Raw genomic sequence first — 22,210 nt, forward strand, 5'->3', positions numbered from 1 at the left:
CTTATACACATTATCTAGGTTGCCCTTTTAACCATTTGTGTTGCCAATTCATTTATTGTTCACAGACATATATCAATAACTTTGCAGAACACTTGTACCATAGTCAAGAGTATTCATCAAGCTGATTATGTGTCCTCTATGGTCATGTTAACCCAGTAGATGAATTGGTTATGCAGAATCCCTTGTTGCATTAATCCTGAGCTAGGTAATATGCACACATATGCACTAACCCCTTTCTTCTTTGTTCCTTGTGCCAGACTATGAAGTACCCATGAAGAAGGAAAGTAGTTTGCCTGAGGGTCCAGTCCTAGAAGCCTTGCTGTGTGCTGAGACAGTGGACAAGAAGTTGGAGCTCAAAGAGGAAGAGGCTGTTAGTGACTGTCAGGTGGGTTGTCATTATGGTATACATACTGTATAAGGCTCGTTAGTAATTAATACAGATAATTACTACATGGCAGCACAGAAACCAGTGCAACTAGCATCACAACTGAATAATGATAACTCTGGACGCAATCTTTTCAGAAACCACAGATTGGGGAGATCCCTCATGAGCTGGAGGGAGAAGACCTTGATGATGATACCCCAAAACGCAAGAACAGAACTAAAGGAAAGGTATGGTATGGTAACCACATTGTACTATTATGTGAGATGTGAAACTGTTTTGAAGACTGGTTTGGTGAAAGAAAAGTTGGTTTAAACATCTGAGCAAAAATGTCCTGGTGCCATCTCTGTGTATGTTTATATGTATGTATATATTTATTTTATAGCAGCACAAATTGTACACTTTGCAAGGTGTGAGCACAAACAGGGGTATAGTAATAAAGTTATACAGTAACAGTACTGAATTATGTTCTAGCTGAACTACATCTCTTGCACTCATCCATCTGGTACTTTGTCTCCCAATACCCTGCACTTAGTATTATTATTATTAACATGTATTTATATAGCGCCAACATATTTCACAACGATGTAAAATAAGTGTGTTTATACAATTAAATCACACGCATTATATACATAGAACATATGGAGTTGCATACATCACATCACAACCATTAATAGTAAGAGAGAAACTTCAATCCTCTTGTCATTGTGCTGTTGAACCCTCACAGCAGATAGTTCAATTGCAAGAATTAAGGCTGCGTGTGTGAAAAAGCCTGTACTCGCTCCAGTGAATGAGTGTCCTGTAATTCTTGCACATGTGGCCAGATAAAACAGCAAAAATAGCAGAGATTGCAAATTGCACCACCACTGTGTGTGGGTAACAGAAAATACTGGCAGACATCCCAGACATTAGTGGGGTGAATGGAGGGAGAGAAAGTGGATAAAGAAATGCTCTGCACTCACACATATCTATAAATTACAAGCCCAATTCCCAAAAAGTTGTGAAATGCATATTAGAGAATGGGATAAGATGCAAATTATTGCACTCTGTTTCTATGTATATTTTACACAGTGCCCCAACATATTGCAAAAGAGCTTGTAAATCTATATCTGCATATTAAAGTAAAATTTCATGTAAAAACGTCAAGCCTCTGTCAGGTGTGGTGTCCAGTAAAAAGGGCAACATTTGGAGGTTGTAACCTCGGTAAGGCTAGGGCCACATGAATGCGGATCTCGGCCTTCAGAGAAACACAGGACAAGAATCCTCCTCCCAGGGGTGATCCTTCCCAATTTGCCGCCTGAGGTGGCCTTTGTTTTTGCCGCCCCCCGCCTCCCCCACGGCACTCATCTTCAGCACCGGACAGGGGTATTAAATATACTGTATATATGTTGTCACTTGATTATGTGGGCGTGCACAAAGGGGTGAGTGTCATGTTTTTTGGTATTTAAACACTGATGTTTTAATGTGAACAGGGTCTTGATAAAGGTCTTAGAGAAAGACCGAAACGTTGGCCGGTTCCTGTTTTAAACTTATTTAATAAACATGAAGTTTTAATCGAAAAATCCTGGTGTGCACCTTTTTCAATGGAATATGGATAATGCAGCTCTTATAGGGTAGCACCCAGGTATGTGTGTGATCTATATATTTTTTGAACAACTAATGGATGGTGTGCGCTAGGACTTTGAATCTATATATATATATATATATATATATATATATATATATATATATATATATATATATATATATATATATATATATATATATATATATATATATATATAGACAAATACAAGAGGTCCTCTGCACTCAACCCATTATCAATATATTTAAGACAGAGACATTTTGTGCATGCTGCTACTGAAAAATGCCTTACCCTTTAAACAAAACAGGGATTGTTTGTCCATATATTGCAATATATTTAAGCTGGCCAACTACGTCAAAGTCATCCCATACCTGGCCAGTCCTACGCTCATATATATTTTTATATATATTTTTGTTTGAAATATTTTATTTGATTTTCACATTAAACAAATAGAATCAATAGACAGCAAATATTATGCAGAAGAAGAGAGAACGGTACAGTCGACTAAATAGTATGTTATTGTCAAAAAGTATACCATAATATATTTTTATATATATATATATATATATATATATATATACATACTCCATGTTACTGTTCAAATCGCCTAGATTTGTCATTACTTTCTCGCTGCCCTCCACTCCTTAAGTGTCTTTTTTTTTCTTTCCATACGTCTCAATCTCTACTTCTGCCTTTATCCATTTACCTTGTCATTTTTCTTTATTCTAAACCCTATTCCTGCCACACGTATACAGAAAACCCCCCTTTCTACTCAGCATGCTTCTTGACAGGACATATGTACTAGATTGCCAATATCAGAATAAAGTGCTATGTATGGACAATTTATAACCATGTATGCACCCAAAAAGGGAACAGTCCCATACATCTGCCATGCAAATACTGACAGGCTACCACTAAGGAAACTATTAGCTGGAAATTTTTTTTAAAAAAATTATGATAATTCAAATCCAACCCTAAAACCAGATATGAAATATGCAGACAGAATACTGTATGTCAAGAAGGATAAAGGGCAATGGGATAAAACAAACAATTACTTTTTCTTTTTAGGCCTGCGGAATTGGAGGCATGAAAAAAAGACAGGACCTCTCAACTCTAGAAGACAGAGACAAACCCTACGTCTGTGACAGTAAGTGCAATAATCGCTTAAGAAAAACAGATTTGGTAATTCAAGATTTTTTATTTTTGTATTTTTTTTTTACCAAGTCAAGTTGCGCTGACGTTGGTAAATATTGGTCAAATGTTACCAATGACATATATGGCATTAGATCAGCTACTTACAGTTCATAGACTAAAATTATTATTATCTTAATTGTGTTTATTAAAATGAATTTATAAAGGGGCAATGTATTTGTCATTATAAAATGATAGACTCTATAGACTTATAGAGAACAATATTTTTTTTTGCTCTCAGCAGTCAGATGGCATTTTCAATTTCAAGCTGGAAAGACTTAGAAAAGAAAGCCAATAATTAAAAATACAATTAAAAAGCAAATGTCAAATGTTGCATGGCACAATCTATAACACACTAAAAGTTAACTTAAATGTGATTTACCCCTTCAACATTTACTACAGGTATGGGATCCGTTATTTGGAAACCCGTTATCCAGAATGCTCCAAATTACAGAAAGGCGGTCTCCCATGGACTCCATTTTATCCAAATAATCCAAAATTTTTAAAGTGATGTCCATTTTGTCTGTAATAATTAAATTATACTTGATCCAAATTAAGATATTGTTGGATCCTTGTTGGAAGCAAAACCAGCCTATTGGGTTTATTTAATGTTTACATGATCTTCTAGTAGGTAAGAAGATCCAAATTACGGAAAGACCCATTATCGGGAAAGCCCCAGGTCCCGAGCATTGGGGATAGTAGGTCCCATACCTGTACTCTTGTTTGGCTTTGTGCGGTCTCTCTGTATAGCATAGGGCTCTTCCCAAAGGGTGAAAGTATTAAAACAAGGATTGTGTTTCTCTTTTAAGCCCCTGGAAGTTTGATAACCTCCTATAACATACTCGGGAGGAGTACGTACTTTTGCCGACAGAAGATTCTTGAAAATAATGTCCTTTCCTCAATATTCAAAAGGGGTTGTTCACGGTCATCTTCAAAAGCTTTTTTTGAGTTGTTTTTTGGATGGTTAACTAGAAATACTTTTTTTCAGTAGCTTTCCAATATCTATTTGTGACCGTTTTTTTTCTAATATTGAAGCTTAATGTTTCACTATTCGCCTTCTTCTGTCTTTCTAAAACAGCTGGGAGTCTCCAACTCTGCAACTGTTTTAAATTGATGCATTAGTTGATACATTTCCTATATTTGGCCCTGCTGAGCTGAAACCCAGAGTTTCGTTAAAGGGGTGGTTTGCCTTTTAAGTTAGCTTTTAGTATATTACTGAATGGACAATATTAAGCAACTTTCTCCGTTGGCCCTACTTGTCTGTGCAGGATGACTGGGTTTAATTAATCCTCTGTGTAGGCAGGACAAACTGAAAAAAGTTTTCTCCAATCTCTTGCATTCGTGTGGCTCCACCTCTTCTTCCAGTTTTTTAAGTTGTCCTGCCTTGGAGGTAGCACTTCTCCTCTCTTGTCAGTTATCTGCATTAAGGTTGTGCTTCCTGTTCTTCTTCTATAAAATATTATAGGTAGAGCCCCTTTCTTGATCACATAACATCTTGGAGCAGGTAATGCTTGCGCTCCTCTTCAGAGAAGGCGACACAGCGACGATCCATCATGCGGCACTGGATTCTCCTCCCTGGCTATCTCCTATAAGGAAGGCAGGGAAGAGAAATTGAGTGCCTTGGTTCAAAATCCCTCCTCCTCGATGGGACCCCATGTCACCTTGGGACCTTAACACTTGATAAAGGAGGTTGTACCTCCGAAACATTGTGTTGGAGATCGAAATAAAAGCACTAAGGTTTTAGCACATTTGCTACTTGTGTGTGCCATCCTATTTTTTCATCTTATGCACCTTGGGACCTTAATCTAGTCCTGCGAGCACTGCAGCATGCACCATTCAAGACCTTGGGATCCACAGACATAACATTTCTTTCTTGGAAAGTTGCATTTCTGGTCGGGAAGGAGAGTCTCAGATCTAGTTGGATTATCCCATCAACAGTCATGGACTATCTTCTACCAGGATAAAGTGATATTCCTCACAATAGCATCTCACTTACCCAAGGTCTCTTTGCAATTTCATATCAATGAAGAAATAGTACTATCGTCATTCTGTCCAAAACCTTCCAGCCATAAGGAAAGACAGCTCCACATGCTAGATGCAGTAAGAGCACTCACATTTTATCTGCATAGAACTGCTGAATTTAGACATGTTAGGACCAGCCAGTGCGAGAGGTGATCACTATGGGGAGCAACCTGGCATCCAAGAGTCTGTTAGGGCACCTGGAAGCCCCAGACTGCACATCAATGTCCATTAACTGAGGGCAGTATACTATGCCCTTCTGCATTGGTAAGACTCCTTGAAGGGGAGCCACGTGAGAATACAATCGGACAAAAGCACCACAGTGGCTTACCTGAATCGGCAAGGAGGGACAAAGAGTACATCATCACTCCATGAAATCTCCCAGATCATGACATGGGCAAGTTCTGATTTCAGCAGTGTTTATTCCCATGATCAAGAATTGGGAGGTGGATTATCTCAGACACAACACCTTGGAATAGCACCTAAAGCTTCTAACAAATATTGGCATGATGTAACCTACCAGACTTGAATGTCATGGTATCACGACACGACACCCACCTCCCTCGCTTCCTGTTCAGGGTGACAGATCCCCTTGTGGAGGGTGTAGATGCCCTAATCACCCCATAGCAGTGTGAACTAGTGTACTCATTTCCTCCAATTCCACTCATTCCCAGGTTGTTACACAAAATAAAAAGGGTCCCCACAATTTTCATCACCCTGTGGTGGCCACGACGGGCCTGGTTCACAGACTTAATCCAGCTCTCAACGGAGCTTCTGTGAACTCTACCACAACTACCAGACGTAATCTTGCAAGATCCAGCAAAAGCATACCACCTACACAAGTTGAATTTAAGAGCTTACATATTGAAGCAAAAATGTGGAAGAAGCATGGCTTTTCAGACTAGGTAGTACACACATTACTACAGGTACACAAGCCATCCACCTCCAGAGCTTATCACAAAGTGTGGAAAGTTTTTCTCCAACGGACCAAAATGCAGACCTTTGGCAGAAAAGGCAGCTGTAGCAGATAGTTAACACCTGCCCGGGTTTTTCAGTTTCTGTTAAGTTCCTATCCATACTGGCCTTACATAATCTCAACCTGTTTTGGATTGCTTTGGGACTTCCCCAGTCGTCCTGCACAGGTAGGGTCAACTGAGAGAAGAATTTCTTACCTGAAAAATCTTTTTCTCATAGGCCCATACTGTCAGTGCAGCATCCTTCCCTTTCTTGGGGTGCCAGTTTTTGCTGCTCACCCAGTAGTTAATCAGGCAGTTAGAATTCTTATGTCTCCACCAGCAGGCTCTGGTACAAAACTGGAGGAAGAGGTGGAGCCACACAAAGTCCTGCCTCCATAGAGGATTAACTAAACCCAGTTGTCCTGCACTGACATAACTGGTCTATGAGAAAAAGATTTTTCAGGTAAGAAAATCTGATCATTATTTATTTTTTATAGTTTTCATATTATTTGCTTCTACTTCTGACTCTTTCCAGCTTTCAAATGGGGGTCACTGACCCCCAATCTAAAAACAAATGCTCTTTATGGCTACAAATGTATTGTTATTGCTACTTTTTATTACTCATCTTTCTATTTAGGCCTCTCCTATTCATATTCCAGTCTCTTATTAGTAGTTGCTAATATTCCACAAATGTTGCTGAGAAATGTATCAACTAAAATAGCAATTTGAGCTGCCAGACAAACACCAGAGATAGGAACAGTCAACTTTAAACTTAAATTTTGGAAAAACGGTAAAAAATCAAAAGTGCCTTTATTAGGGATACACCTAATCCACTATTTCAGGATTCGGCCAAACTGAAAACCATGAAAGATTCGGATGAACACCAAACCGAATCTGAACCCTAATTTGCATATGTGAATTAGGAATAAAGGGGAAAGAGAACCGCGCGCAGAGCATGTGGTTAAAAAAAATTTACTTCCTTGTTTGTGTGATGAAAAGTCACCTGATTTTTCTGTTCAGCAAAGCTAAAAAAGGCCAAATCCTGAACAGATTCCTGGATTTGGTGCATCTCAAGTCTTTGGGGCAAATTTACTTATGGTCGAATATCGACTGCCGATATTCGACTGCCGAATTGAAATCCTTCGACCTCGGATATCGAAGTCAAAGGATTTAGCGCTATTCCTACGATCAAAGGAATAACCGTTACATTCTAAGACTTTTAATCCATCGATCGAAGCAAAGGATTTTCCTTCGATTTGAAAATTGTTAGGAAGCCTATGGGGACCTTCCCCATAGGCTAACATTGGCCTCGGTGGGTTTTAGGTGGCGAACTAGGGGGTTGAAGTATTTTTTAAAGAGATGGTACTTCGACTATCGAATGGTCGAATGGTCGAATAGTCGAACGATTTTTAGTTCGAAACGAAGGTCAAAGTCGAAGGTCGAAGTAGCCCATTTGATGGTCGAAGTAGCCAAAAAAAACATTCAAAATTCGAAGTTTTTTCCTCTATTCCTTCACTCGAGCTAAGTAAATGGGCCCCTTTATGTCTGATGAACAATCTCAAACCAACTGAACAGTTAAGTTTGGAAGGTGAACAATATTGCATTTAGCCTACCCCAAGTCCATGCGTGGTATCAAATGGATTTTAATGGATTCATCAATAATGAAGAAGATGCTTGAAAGTAACAAATGCATGATATTATTATTATTATTAACATGTATTTATATAGCGCCGACATATTGCGTAGCATTGTATGATAATGACATGACTTTCTTTTGAGCCTCTTGGGTTCAGCAGGAAACTGCAAGACTTGGCCTGGTCGCATTGGGTTACATGGTAGTGTGTGTTTGCAGTCAAAATGGTTCATTTGCAGTTATTGTGAAGTTTCTGTGAATAGAGTATATTTGCATTATTTTTGTAATCTACCATGGAAAGCACTGCGTATCTTGACAGCGCTATATAAATAAATGATGATGATGATGATGGATACCTTGACACAACAGAATAAAAAGTATGTACTTTTGCTTGAAAACAGTGTGTTATATTGAAAAATGTAGCACGGCTTTGGAGAAATGTTTTTGTTTATAGCTAAAAAAGTTTATTGGCACATTTGCAGGGTAAGTAAATCTTAAAAAAATACAATCTAAAATTGTTCAGGTGATACAGTATGCACTTGTTTAGCCAACTTGGCATTTTTGGAGATCTCGGCAATCACCATAATGTATGGAAAGATGCTGCATCCTACTAAAATGGCACCATAGCTTTTTTATTCTGAACTGTAGTATACAAGGATTTACCTTAGGAAAACACATCATAAATTAAGCATGTCTGCATTGTGTTGCAATAAATAGTTTCAGAAGGGCTCAGCAGTGTCTCTGTCTCTATTTGAAGGTATTGTGCATATAGCATGAAGTAGTATGACTGCACTGTACCAGTATATTTTGTGTATAGTGTGTGAATGAGAGGAGGCTGGCACTGTATCTGCCTAGATTTGTATAGATACCAGTAGTGCAGTAATTCTGAGGGAGTGTGTGTATGATACTTCTGCGTGCCTGTATACTGTATATTGTCCACAATTTTAAAGACTTGGTACTGTATATGTATAACATGGTGCTCTAGTATGTGTGCAGGGGGGCAGAGGGTGGCACTGCTGCCTGTTCTGCACTTGCGTTTAGTATGATGTAGGGAGGGATATTCTGAGACAATTTGCAATTGGTTTTCATTTTTATTATTTGTATTTTTTGAGTCATTTAGCTTTTTATTCAGCAGCTCTCCAGTTTGCAGTGTCAGCAATCTGGTTGCTATGGTCCAATTTCCATAGCAACTAGGCATTAATTTGAATGAGAATATGGAATATTAATAAGGGAGGGTCGGAACAGAAATATGAGCAATAAAAAGTAGCAATAACAATACATTTGTAGCTTTATGGAGCATTTGTTTTTAGACGGGGTCAGTGACCCCCTTTTGAAAGCTGGAAAGAGTCAGGAGAAGAAGGCAAATAACTCATAAACTATAAAAAAAAAAAAATAATAATGAAGACCAATTGAAAAGTTGCTTAGAACTGGAACATTCTACAACATATTAAATGTTAACCTGAAGGTGAAACACCCCTTTAAGAATATTTAGGATGGAGCAATAGTTTGTGTATTCATATGTATTCAAATAAATCTCTAATTAATTATGCTCTTTATCATCCTATAGTTTGTGGGAAGCGTTATAAGAACCGTCCTGGACTGAGTTACCATTACACACACACCCACCTGGCTGAGGAGGAGGGAGAAGAGAATGCGGAGAGATATCTCATACCATTCCATAGGAAAAATAACCATAAACGTGAGTAATCTGGCAACCCACATGGCTTTGAGCCAATGAAAGGTGTATCTGTGCCTGTGCATTATGTGTAGCTGAGAAGAAGGGGCCCTGACCTTTGTTTTTTGAGAAGAAATTGAAATGTAAGTGCCCTGGCGTCTGTGTATGAAATGGAATTCAGATGCCCATGCCCTGATGTCTGTGTATTAGAAAAAGATAAAAGCTAATTACTCTCTAGGGGATATCTGCACAACATATATTATAGGATAATTGAAGAGATGGGTGATCTGATAACTAAGTGTTAGGGAAAAGGGCCTTACCTGTATATTCAAAGAAGTTGAGAGGCAGGTACCCAGGTGTCTGTATATTAGGAGAAAGTTAGAGGTATGTTTCCTGATATCTGTGTATTTGGATAAAATGAGAGGTAGGTGCCCTAATTTCTGTGAACAAGCCTGTTGTATACATGTGATCAGTGGCCTTATGTTTGTATATTGGGCGGAGATAAGGATGAAGGTGCCAGGATATGTGTATTAGGCACCAGTAAATGTGCATGGAATGTGGTTATAGGTCTGATATCCAGGTATTAGTGAGGAGGGTGCACTCTTGTCTGTGTATTAGGAAAAGGTAACAGGGAGGTGCCCTGATTCCTTATTTCAAAGAAATTGACAAGTAGCTTTCTCCTTGTTATATCTATTAGAAGGATTTGAAGTGAGGTAGGTGTCCTCCTTACTGTATGTCTATATTTTATTAGAAGATGAAAGACTGGTCCCTGGTGTGTTTTCCTACGAAATGAGGCCAGTGTCTGGTCCTAAAGCATTAATGCCTCATTGTCTGAGTATTGTTCCACAAGAACCAAATCTCTTGGGATGTGTGTAGTAGTGGGCTAAAGGTTTAGTGTTGTGGCATCTGTATAGCAGCAGCTAGTGAGACCTCAGTGCTCATTTCAACAGGAGGAGAGAGGTAAGTTCCCGGTGTCTCTGTTCCAGGCCGGAGCCTGTGGAGCCCCCCTCTCTATATATATAAATTTATATATACATTTCATAGTAGTACACCCCATCCCCCATTTCTCTGTCTCTTTCTCTTTAATTGAAACAATAAATCAGGACCAGAAATATTAAGCCTGCACTGCATTTTTTTTCGGCAATACCTCGGATACGGACAGTTACCATGGAAACACAGGCGTGACAGGGAATGGTTATCAGTTTAGGTGATGACGGCCCCCCCTCCCATGAAACTCCCCCTAAAAGAATCACACCTTTGGATCTTAACCCCTTTCATTGCTCAGTGACTGGCAGTGGTTATACAATGCTATTCAGTAGAATCCGCAGACATACAAGTTACAGATACAGATTTATATACAGTATATATTTTTTTTTTCCCCCTAGATTTCTACAAAGAACTCAATTGGGTCCCTGAAATGCAACCAAGACACACAAGTAAGTTCATAACCTTTCTAGCAACTTAGTCTTTGTACTCTACTACTTGAGGGTAAAAGCAAATTCAGTCCCACAAATAGATTTCCCCTCATCTTTTATTGGCTGTCGGAGTGGGACAAAAAATGAGCATTAACATGAGACCATAGCACTAGCATGTCATATCACAAGGTTTAGTCCTATTGAGGAGGTTTTGGAAAGTCTATTTATATTGATGTGCGGGCTAGGGATGTGTGAACAGAAAAGGCCACAGTTGTTGAACTATTGGAAGAGGGGTCACCTGGTGCTTGCCAGTGATTGGCTGCAGTATCGGACTGGCCCACTGGGATACCAGGAAAACTCCCGGTGGGCCCAGGTGTCAGGCCTCTTGCTTCTAACCATTTGGTCATTCCCTATTTTATACTACTTTATAGGAAAAAAATTGAGTATAGTATGTAGAGATTAAAGACTACTAGGAGAATAAAGAGGTTGAGTGAGGAGAGGAAGAATAATAGCTTGGAAAATGGGCCTACGTTCTAAGGTTCTCTGGTGGGCCCCTGGCATCCCAGTCCGACACTGATTGGCTGGGCTGGTGAGATGTGCAGAAAAGGGCCTTTACCAGATTTTATAGGAATATATTTGAAGGGCAAATTAGAAGCAGTGTTAAAGGAGTAAAGGATAAACACTTTAGGGTGGTGATACACGCTAAGATTCTGCTTCTTTGGGTGATCAATCTCTCTGAAAAGCCTAAATTGTCGGACTGGATGGCACTCGGAGCACTTAGTTTTCTAAAGTCGCCGGGTTTCCTCGTGAGGCAACTTTGGGTGACTTCGGAAAACGAATTGCTCCGAGTGCAACGCTACCGGTGATTTACATTCTAGCCGGCAGGAAGGCTTTTTTCGGGGAGATTAGTGGCCCGAAGAAGAGAAGATTTGTGGCTGGGCGACTAATCTTCCCAGAATCTTAGCGTGTGTCAGCACCCTTAGGGAATGTTTATTAACATGATTAAGTCAGTGATAAATGTAATAAAATATTTCTGCTGCTGTAGGGGCATGAACAGCAGAATGGGTTACAGATATGTCCCAGTCCTCCCTTACATGTTATTTTATTTATTATCTTCCAGTTAAGAAAGCTCCTGATGGGTCTGTCATTGCCAATGGCTATTGTGATTTCTGCCTAGGAGGAGCAAAGAAGACAGGATGTCCAGAAGACCTCATTTCCTGTGCAGACTGTGGGCGCTCTGGTAACTAGGGTGGGAAATGGAAAATAGTGAGATATGGCTAAATTGCAGGAACCATCTAGTGCAATGATTCTGTGAGGCTAAACCAACATAGGGGTGCCCTGGGGAACGGATAAGGGGCTCAGCCTGAAGGCCAGTTATGGAGAGATTTGGGTGTTGTCCCAGATACTTCTCACAGCCCAGCTTCAAGGTTAATTAGGGTGAAATATATGGTGAAAATATATGTGCTGCCCTATGTATTCTTGGAATGTTGTCTGATATCTGTAACCATTATATAAGCAAAGGGGGGTTCAGACTAAACACTGGATATTAAAGTGGGGCTTGAACCAAAGAAGTGAGAAAACCACTAGTGCTAATAAAGACATGCACACGTGAAACCTTTTTTTCCCATTCTTGCTGATGTACAAGTGTTAAATAATATGCCGTTCGCACGGTAATGACTCCCTGTTAATATGCAAATGTATGTCATTATTCAAATGAGCCCTCCAGATGGACGTGGGTTCATCCCGATTTATCCGCACATTAACACTTTTTTGTATAAAGGCCTGTTTTAAAGACGGTTACATGACTAATGAGTTAAATTGGCCATCTGATGTACAGGCAAATTGGCTGAATAAGAGCGACATGTTAAACGAGGTAAAGTGTTAGGGCTCTTACACACGGGCGTTTTTTTTCTGAGTTGCGATTTCTTCCGTTCAGCCGCAGGGGAACGCAAGAGTAGACACACTCAATCATTATGAAGGGGGCTGTACTCATACAGACGCACGAAGATGCACGTAAGCGGCAAACGCAGGTGGGACACAGCATGTTGCATTTCACCTGCGTTTGTCAAATTCGTGCGTCTGTGTGAGTACAGCTCCCTTCACAATAATTGAGTGCATCTACTCTTGCGCTCCCCTGCGGATGAACGGAGCGCAGAAAAAAACTCCTGTGTGTAAGAGCCCTTAGTCGGATGTAGGAAACAGTAAAGGTATTGGCTTGGAGAATGGGTTAATGGGTCATGTCTGTGTAGCAATTAAGTGATCTTATGTCAGACACATATTTTATTTTGAATTGGGATCATTTATATCTGATATTAAAGGGAACTCAAAGCAATGACAGATTTATTTGGGTCACAGGGCCACTCCTGTGTAAGAACGGAACACAGTGACCTAATGATTCTGAGATGTTTTATTGGTAAAGCATTATATACTTTATGAGCAAAGTGACATTAGGACAATAATATATTTAATGGGTGAAAGCAACAATCACTTGGAGACAATTGGGACAGTTGGAACTGTCCCAATTTAAATGGCTGTTCCATATAGAGAAAAATTACCAATGGCCTGTAGCAAGTTTACAGCGGTTAAATGCACAGTCGTAAGTAGACGTACATAGATCTGTGAATGCAAACTGTCCTGATGACAATAACATCTTTGTAGACTTATCTGCCGTAATAAAACAAAAAAACAAAATCTTTGCATTCCGCACCAGTACCTCAAATTCATTTCCCCCATTCTCAGAATTCATTTTCAACCACCCCCCTTGGATCTGCAAATTATTTTTAGCTTGGTGTGATCTCCTGGTAATGATGAGAGCAAACTGCAGGTGGCGTTCTTTCTACAACATTAAGCCAGAGTGCAGTCATTTTCAAGCACTCCCATTCTTTGGATAACTCTTTATTGCTAAGAGGGGGGTTGCTCACTAAATACCTGCCATATATTTCCGTTATCCAGAAACCCACATGTGGGTGCGGACCTGGGCCCAGCAGGGCCCACAAGAGCCAGGTCCGACCCTGGGTTTCTGTGTTATGTGGGCCTCTTTATGAAATTATTGATTATTTATTACAATTACTTTATGTTGTAACATATATCCTTATATACAAGAAAATACTTCAGCAGCACTCCGATTATGGTGAAAAAATTGGTACTTTATTCGTGCCTCAAGCTAAGCGACGTTTCGAGCTTTTCCAGCCCTTTATCAAGCTCAAAACGTCGCTTAGCTTGAGGCACGAATAAAGTACCAATTTTTTCACAATAATCGGAGTGCTGCTGAAGTATTTTCTTGTACGTGAACCAGACCTGGGCAGACAGGGTCACAGACGGCACCCGACGCTGCAAAGAGCGGTGAGAGTGTGTGTAGCACTATTTTGTGTTTTTTGGAATATATCCTCATATATAAATGCCTGGTTGCTATGGTAAATAAGACTCAAGCAAACAGATAGCTGCTGAAACACCAAACTGAAAAAAACATTAAACATTTTTTAAATGAAGACCAATTGCAAATTGTCTAAAAATATCAATAGCTACATCATATTAAAAGTTTATTTAAAGGTGAACTAGCCCTTTAAAAGTTTGTATGAGAGATTTGGGGTCCTGTTGACTTTAATTACAGTAATTTCTTTAATTACAGAGCTTTTCTTTGACTTTATTTTGTTCCTTTTTCTCTTAAGGTCACCCCTCCTGTTTACAGTTCACAGTTAATATGACTGCTGCTGTCCGGACTTATCGCTGGCAGTGTATTGAGTGCAAGTCCTGTACTCTGTGTGGAACATCGGAGAATGATGTGAGTTCACCTGTTGTGTCTGTGGGAAGGATCCAAAAACGACCCCTCCACAGACCCATGGGCAAATTTTCATTAAGGCTTGAGGAGGCTAAAGCTGGCCATAGACGCAAAGATCCGATCGTACGAATCAACGTACGATCGGACTTTCCCATCTCCCGACCCTCCACTAACCATTCAGATCAAAGTCTTTACCATTGCGATCAAATAAGAACAGATCACCCAATGTTCTGCCCCTGAAAGCAATCGTACGATACTTATGTCTGACAACACTAGTGACAGTCTCCCTCTGAAAATCGTACGATCGGCAATATACGCAGAGATATTATCGGCAGGCGACAGAAATTTTCTAACCTGTCCGATCGACCAAACGACCGATCTCCGACGGACGAAAAATGTCGGGACTCTCCACACATGGTCCGAAAATCGTACGAATCCACGATTCGTACGATCGGATCTTTGCGTCTATGGCCAGCTTAAGCCTCACCAAAACTTCCTGACAGTTTAAAGAAAAAAAAGACTGCCTTACTAACTACTGGTCTGTCTCCAGACTCCAGCTGGGGTGACGGATAGTACTAGTCAATTGTGGGATCTGTGTTACTGCTTGCCTCTTTAAAAAAATATGTGTGCACGAATCAACTAGCTTCTTTTTTCCATCTGCTACAGCTTCTGGTTCCCATAATGATTAAGTCCCCCCCCCAGTATAGTTTCAGAGAGCAATATTGGCTGAAGTCTGCGGTCTGAAGTTCTCTTCAGCCAATCAAATTTTGTTCCCCTGGGCAAAATCAGAAGAGGCATGGAGTAACAGCCCCACTGCTTATATATCTAGTTACACATTTAACTACAGCAATCAAATTACTGCTATCAGCACCCCTTCCAACCCCACCACCTTGAAACAGCCTTTACACTAGAAGGTCAGTAAAGGAGTAGGGAGCCTTTTTTTGTGTAAAAAGAAGGCAAATAATAAAAATGTACTGAAATACAAAATAGAATATGAGTAGAGTGTTATATAGTTTGGTTTATATATATATATATATATATATATATATATATATATACTGTAGGTATATATATACTGTAGGTATATATATATATATATATATATATATATATATATATATATATATATATATATATATATATATATTAGGGATGCACTGAATACACTATTTTGGATTAGGCCGAACCCCCGAATTGTTCACATAGGATTTGGCCGAATACCGAACCGAATCCAAATCCTAATTTGCATATTAGGGGTGGGAAGGGGGAAACATTTTTTACTTCCTTGTTTTGTGACAAAAAGACGCGCGCTTTCCCTCCCTGCCCCTAATTTGCATATGCAAATTAGGATTCCAATTCAGTTAGGCTGGGCACAAGGATTCGGCCGAATCCTGCTAAAAAAGGCTGAATCCTGGCCAAATCCTGAACTGAATCATGGATTCAGTGCATCCCTAATCTATTGAATATAATGAATGTGCTTAGGACAGTACCTACTATTACTGTATACAATTTGTGTGATACCTATTAAATCTCAGTCCACACATGGCCAGCATCCACTGCTTTTTTTCATTATATAATATAAATTGCCAGTGCTCACTGCTTCTTAGTATGTAATGTACTTTTGTTGCCAGTATACACTAGCTGTCTGCCTGTCAGTGCTGTAAGTGCTTTTATGCTATTAGGACATGTTGCAGTGGTGTAACTAACTATACAGAAGTCCCCAAGGTTGCAAGGGGGCGAGGAACACATCTGCTGCATCATAGTCCCCCTCCCCAGCCCCTCTCATACCTTTAAAATAGTAATTGTGCAGTGGAGTGGGTCAGGAGAGAGGCCTAGGGAATAGGGAATGGTCACGTCAGGTCCCCTCTGTAGATTTTTTCGTGGGTGGGGAGCATTGAGCCCAAGTTACTCCAAGTCAGGATTAAACATTACATAAAATCTATTTGACTACATTTAGCCCCTCCCAAACAAAAAAAAAATCACATTCCGCCTTTGCACAGACCCATAAATGCCCCAGATATTATTTTTCACCTTGAAATCTGCCCCATGCCTAGCAACAATATATTTGGATCTGCACTAAAAGATATTGAAGGCTGAACCTTCTACACAATACTGAGTAATACGATGAGTCATTCTCAAGGGTAAATATTTTGGATATTAGCCAGTTTTTGAATCTCCAGCTGTTGCTCACAATATCCTCAGCCAGCTATTATTCTTACTGCATTATCAAGCAATACATTTCCATCTGGCTAAAGAAAGACGCCGAGAACTGGAAGCAACAGTGCAACTGTTCAAAAGAAAAACAGAACATTTTTACTTAAGTAGTTTACTTATTAATGCTATATTCAGGCCTGGACTGGCACAAGGGACACTTATCTGGCCCAATTATATTCTGCCAGCTATTAATCTACCAAACATTTTTACTTTGACTGGATCTTTGGTGCTGTTCATATAGAAATCATTACTGAACCTTATACCGTGTAGAAACACAACTTCCATCAGAAGTAATTGTTACAATAGACTTTTGCAGATATATCACAGATACTGCTGTGTGCTCATATTAAAGTCTAATTTTCGCATGGCTTTTTTTCTAGGATCAGCTTTTATTCTGTGATGACTGTGACCGAGGATATCACATGTACTGCTTGAGCCCTCCAATGTCTGAGCCTCCTGAAGGTATGTGCGCTAAGAGGCCAATGTAATATGTAGCAGTAGAATGCAGGTGTGAAGGATAATAAGGTGAGGACTGGTTATATAGAAAGTAGGGATGCACAGAATCCACTATTTTGGTTTTGGCCAAACCCCCGAATCCTTCACGAAATATTCGACTGAATACCAAAACCGCATATGCAAATTAGGGGTTGGAAGGGGAAAACATTTTTTACTTCCTTGTTTTGTGACAAAAAGTCACACGATTTCCCTCCCCGCCCCTAATTTGTATATGCTAATTAGGATTCGGTTGGCCGGGCAGAAGAATTTGGCCGAATCCAAATCCAGCTGAAAGAGGCCAAATCCTGGCCGAATCCCGAACCAAATCCTGGGTTCTGTGCATCCCTAATAGAAAGGCATTAAAACATGAGCCAAAGGTGAAGCACTAGTTTGTTTAGAAAAGGTGTATATAAGAATGCAAGAAAGAGAGATGTGGAAATTGTTGGTACCAAATTATTATAAAAAGAGTAGGGACGGGACACTGCATATCTGTAAGCAGAAGGTCTACAATGGGGTTAGAATGAAGGTATAAGATTGAGATGCAAGATATTTTTAAATAGAAGGTGTCTAATAACCTGTTTAACAAACATAAGTGCAAAATTGTGAGGTGTCAGTTACCCTATCAACTAGTCTTTGCTAGTCTTTATTATCTAATATGTAGCCTGATTAAAGCTAGTTCCTGATTGGTTGCAATTGGCAGCAGCCCTTCATCACTAGCGATAAATATTCTGGTGTGCCATTGCCAGTGGCGAATTAATAACATATGGAGCCCCTAGACTATATCAACACTGGACCCCCTTCTAGGCTACTGTTGGTTCCAGATGCAGAATCAAGCTCATGTGCACACAAGCTCTATACACTGGCTTGGGTTCGGCACACACCAGAGATGTCATTGGATCTCCATGCATCCGAGCGCTCAGAAGGTGTGCCAGACTGGACCCAGCAGCCCAAATAAAATTGAATATTAAAAGAAAATAGAAATGGGCCCCCTGATCACATTGGGCCCCTAGGCTGTCGCTAATTCACCCTGGCCATTGCCCTTATGTGTCTATACAGGTACAACACAGGAGCTGGTAATACTTTAGGAAAACAGGTGTGTCGGTAGGGAGCATTTCAATTTATTGCACTTGTAGGCACAGTAGTAATAATGACTGTATATAACATCCGTGCCATTAAGCTGGTCCGTGCTGTAAATATTTCATCCCTTGGTGATTATTTAATGAGCTTGCACAAAACACATTCTTCCTGTGGGGACACCCTCCAGCTTTTCCTCCATGGAGTGTGATTGTTTCCATCAGTAGAAATGTGCCTGTAATTATATTAATCTATATAATTATTTGTTTATGTACAGAGCATGTGTCAGAACAAGAATCAATAGAGAAGAAGCATAGGCTAGTGTTTCTGCCCAAAGGCTAATAAATCTATTCCCCTGGGACAAATCCTTCACTGTCTTTCTGTTTATATTTATCCTATAAAACCACACAGAGCCATGACAAGGTGAGACGTATCCGACCACAGGCTGCTTTCAACAGCTGGATAAATTGCCTTTTTTATGATGTTCAAACACCACTTTAGGATGTCACATTTCAAGACTGCTATCCTGCTCTTTTATGACTACTCTATTAAAGGGATTCTGTCATGATTTTTATGATGTATTTTTTTATTACTAAATTACACTGTTTACACTGCAGATAATTCACTCTACAATATAACATTTCATTCCTAAACCAGCAAGTATATTTTTTTTAGTTGTAATATTGGTGTGTAGGCGCCATCTCAGGTCATTTTGCCTGGTCATGTGCTTTCAGAAAGAGCCAGCACTTTAGGATGGAACTGCTTTCTGGCAGGCTATTGTTTCCCCTACTCAATGTAACTGAATGTGTCGCAGTGGGACCTGGATTTTACTATTGAGTGCTGTTCTTAGATCTACCAGGCAGCTGTTATCTTGTGTTAGGGAGCTGCTATCTGGAGGGGGTGATATCACTCCAACTTGCAGTACAGCAGTAAAGAGTGACTGAAGTTTATCAGAGCACGAATCACATGACCGGGGGCAGCTGGGAAACTGACAATATGTGTAACCCCATGTCAGATTTAAAAATTAAATATAAAAACATCTCTTTGCTCTTTTGAAAAACAGATTTCAGTGCAGAATTCTGTTGGAGCAGCACTATTAACTCATGTGTTTTGAAAAAAAGAAATGTTCCCATGACAGTATCCCTTTAACCTTACATAGAAAAAAAAAATATATATATATATATATATATATATATATATATATATATATATATATATATTATTTTTTTTTATTTATTTATTTTTTCTATGTATATATGTTCTAAACTGAAATCCATGACTTTCTTGCAGGAAGTTGGAGTTGTCATTTGTGCCTGAGACAACTGAAGGAGAAAGCATCAGCTTACATAACCCTGACCTAGAGGGATGCAGAGCTATGAGAACAAAGAAGCTTTCATTGCGTCTCCCAGCCTGGCCCTGTTCAGTACCAGAATTCCCTGCTTCTTTCACATCAAGACTGTTTTCCTGACCTGTCTTCTAGCCAATGTGGGTTCAGACTAGCTTTCATAGATCAGCAGTTTAAGTGTTGAAGAGATACAGACCTTTCAGTTTTTTTATGATAGATTCTGCCACCATCTTTTCTATGTAATAGATTCATAAACATAAGTACAAGGATATCCTTCATATTGTTGCCTTGCAGGCACCCCAAATGCTTATTATCGGTACAGTTGTTTATCTTGCTGTAAGTACAGTGTGGAGAGAGTGTATCCCATTGTGTGTGCAGCATTGAATCCATAAATGGGAGCTACCGTATTGCTTATCCCTGCTCAAATGAGCAATTCATGATAGACAATAGAAGCCACCCTTGGGCCAATAATAACTGGTGCTGCTGCATTTGTCTCTGTGGACTCGTTGATTTACTTTAGTGAAAAGATGCAGAATGGTTGCTCGCACAAGGTTCTTTGTACTGTTGCTCTGCTATAACCTGAAAGATAAGCCTCCTTTTTCCCTTTCATTTATATGAATATACAGTATTTTATTGTGCAGTCAGACTGTGATGTCACATGTATTTATTTTTATTTTATATTTTTGCATTGTTTCTTCCTAGCCTGAACATTCTGGGTGCGCCCTTTCTCGTACTCTTTCATGTTCTCACTGCTTCGTTCATTTTCATTTCTTTCTTTCCATACATTTCCTGCCATGATTATTACTGACCATTTCTTTCCTACTTCCAAATTCCAAAACAAGCAGCAGTCGCTGTCTTCCAAGAATTGCACCCATAATTGAATTTGTTTGCTGCTAAAGAGTCATTTGCATTGGAACCATGTCGAAGAAGCATGTGGATATGATTGCATAAATAGGGTCATTTATATACAGTATCACATAGAATACATTTTGCAGAGTAATGGACGCATGGCTGCACATACCATTTACACAACTCCTGGTACTGGGCAGTATTAAAGGGCATGTAAAGGCAAAAAAAAAAAATACCATTTTTACCCCCCTGTGACCAACTTTGAAAGCATAAATCATTTGTTTGATTAGGCTTGTGGTGCAGTAAGTTCATGTTTATGTTTAGTATACAAAATACAGCATTTTTAGCCTTATTCTATTTTAGACTTTACATGCCCTTTTAAGAACAAGGGTGATTGTGGAGCATAGTGTAGTTGCTACAGTGATATATCGGATTATAATGCATCACTTGTAGATCATCATGGAGGTTGCTGCGGCTCAGTGTATAAGACCCAGGATATATGAACCTGTTTTTCTAAAATGTCAGCCTTCCCTTTTCTCATTTTCAGCATTTTGCTTTCTTTCCTTCTGTTTGGTACCAGATGGAAGTGTTAAAGGTTCATTATCAGAAAAAATGACAGGGCAACGATAAACTATGATTTGCTCTAATTTGAAGCAGATATATTTTATTGTTTGTAAAGCAGCAGCAATCCCAGCTAAAAATATTCTGCACGGCCAAGGTTGATGTATAATAAAGAAGAGTAAGTGGGTGAGCGTATTAAGGTGTTGGATGTCGGATATACTGTACCAAACAAATGAACCAATTTTATACCAGCCAAACAATTTAAATAATGTGCAGCCACAGCAAGTTTAAATGTGTTATTTTCAAGTTCATTGCTGTATGCAATCCAGGGTTATAGGTTGATTGTTGTCTTGTATTAGCGATAATCAGTGTCTTAAAGGGCATATAAAGGCAAAAAAAAAAATAAAATCCCATTTTTAATTTCTTTAATGAAAAAGAAACCATCTCCAATATACTTTAATTAAAAAATGTGTACCGTTTTTATAAGAAACCTGACTGTATGCAGTGAAATTCTTCCTTCATTTACTGCTGTGGATAGGAATTGTCAGACGGTCCCTAACTGCTGAGCAGGGAAACAATCATACTTATGTACAGCAGGGGGAGCCCCCGCCTTACTTCCCAGCCATGCAGAACTCAAGCAGCTTTGTTTATGACGATCCCTAAGCAGCCCAGACCACACTGAGCATGTGCACAGTCTTGGTCTTGCAAAGATGTATAACAAAGTTACAAGATGGTGACCCCCTGTGGCCAACTTTGAGAACATAAATCATTTGTTTGATTAGGCTTGTGGTGCAGTAAGTTCATGTTTATGTTTAGTATACAAAATACAGCATTTCTAGCCTTATTCTATTTTAGACTTTACATGCCCTTTAACTGTCCCTTTTCTGTCACTTCCCACTTTTCTTCTTCTTGGTTTTTCTCGTTCCTTGTTCATTCTTTTCTCATTTTTCCATTCTTTTCACTCTTTGCCACCCATGCTTTCCATAAGTTGAGGCACAGTTGAGGAGTTCTGAGATATTCTGGGATGTGAGGCTTATT

The 22,210-nt window shown here is 39.4% G+C and overlaps 1 protein-coding gene across 2 annotated transcripts in view; it reads left to right on the forward strand.

Moving 5' to 3' along the window:
* Positions 1-21,644, forward strand: part of dpf1.S (double PHD fingers 1 S homeolog) — a 55,958-nt gene extending 34,314 nt beyond the window's left edge. Inside the window, exons 5-13 of one of the 2 annotated variants that reach the window (XM_018233296.2) lie at positions 258-385; positions 523-612; positions 3,036-3,114; positions 9,334-9,465; positions 10,827-10,877; positions 11,977-12,096; positions 14,525-14,637; positions 17,229-17,310; positions 19,708-21,644. In XM_018233296.2, the coding sequence (XP_018088785.1) occupies positions 258-385; positions 523-612; positions 3,036-3,114; positions 9,334-9,465; positions 10,827-10,877; positions 11,977-12,096; positions 14,525-14,637; positions 17,229-17,310; positions 19,708-19,778 (866 nt within the window). In that variant the 3' untranslated portion in view covers positions 19,779-21,644. The remainder of the gene's footprint in view (positions 1-257; positions 386-522; positions 613-3,035; positions 3,115-9,333; positions 9,466-10,826; positions 10,878-11,976; positions 12,097-14,524; positions 14,638-17,228; positions 17,311-19,707) is intronic. The other variant, XM_018233297.2, reaches the window with a different exon arrangement.
* The last annotated feature ends 566 nt before the right edge of the window (positions 21,645-22,210 follow it).

The sequence above is a fragment of the Xenopus laevis genome, chromosome 8S, assembly GCF_017654675.1.
Source record: "Xenopus laevis strain J_2021 chromosome 8S, Xenopus_laevis_v10.1, whole genome shotgun sequence".
NCBI classification, from domain to species: Eukaryota; Metazoa; Chordata; class Amphibia; order Anura; family Pipidae; genus Xenopus; species Xenopus laevis.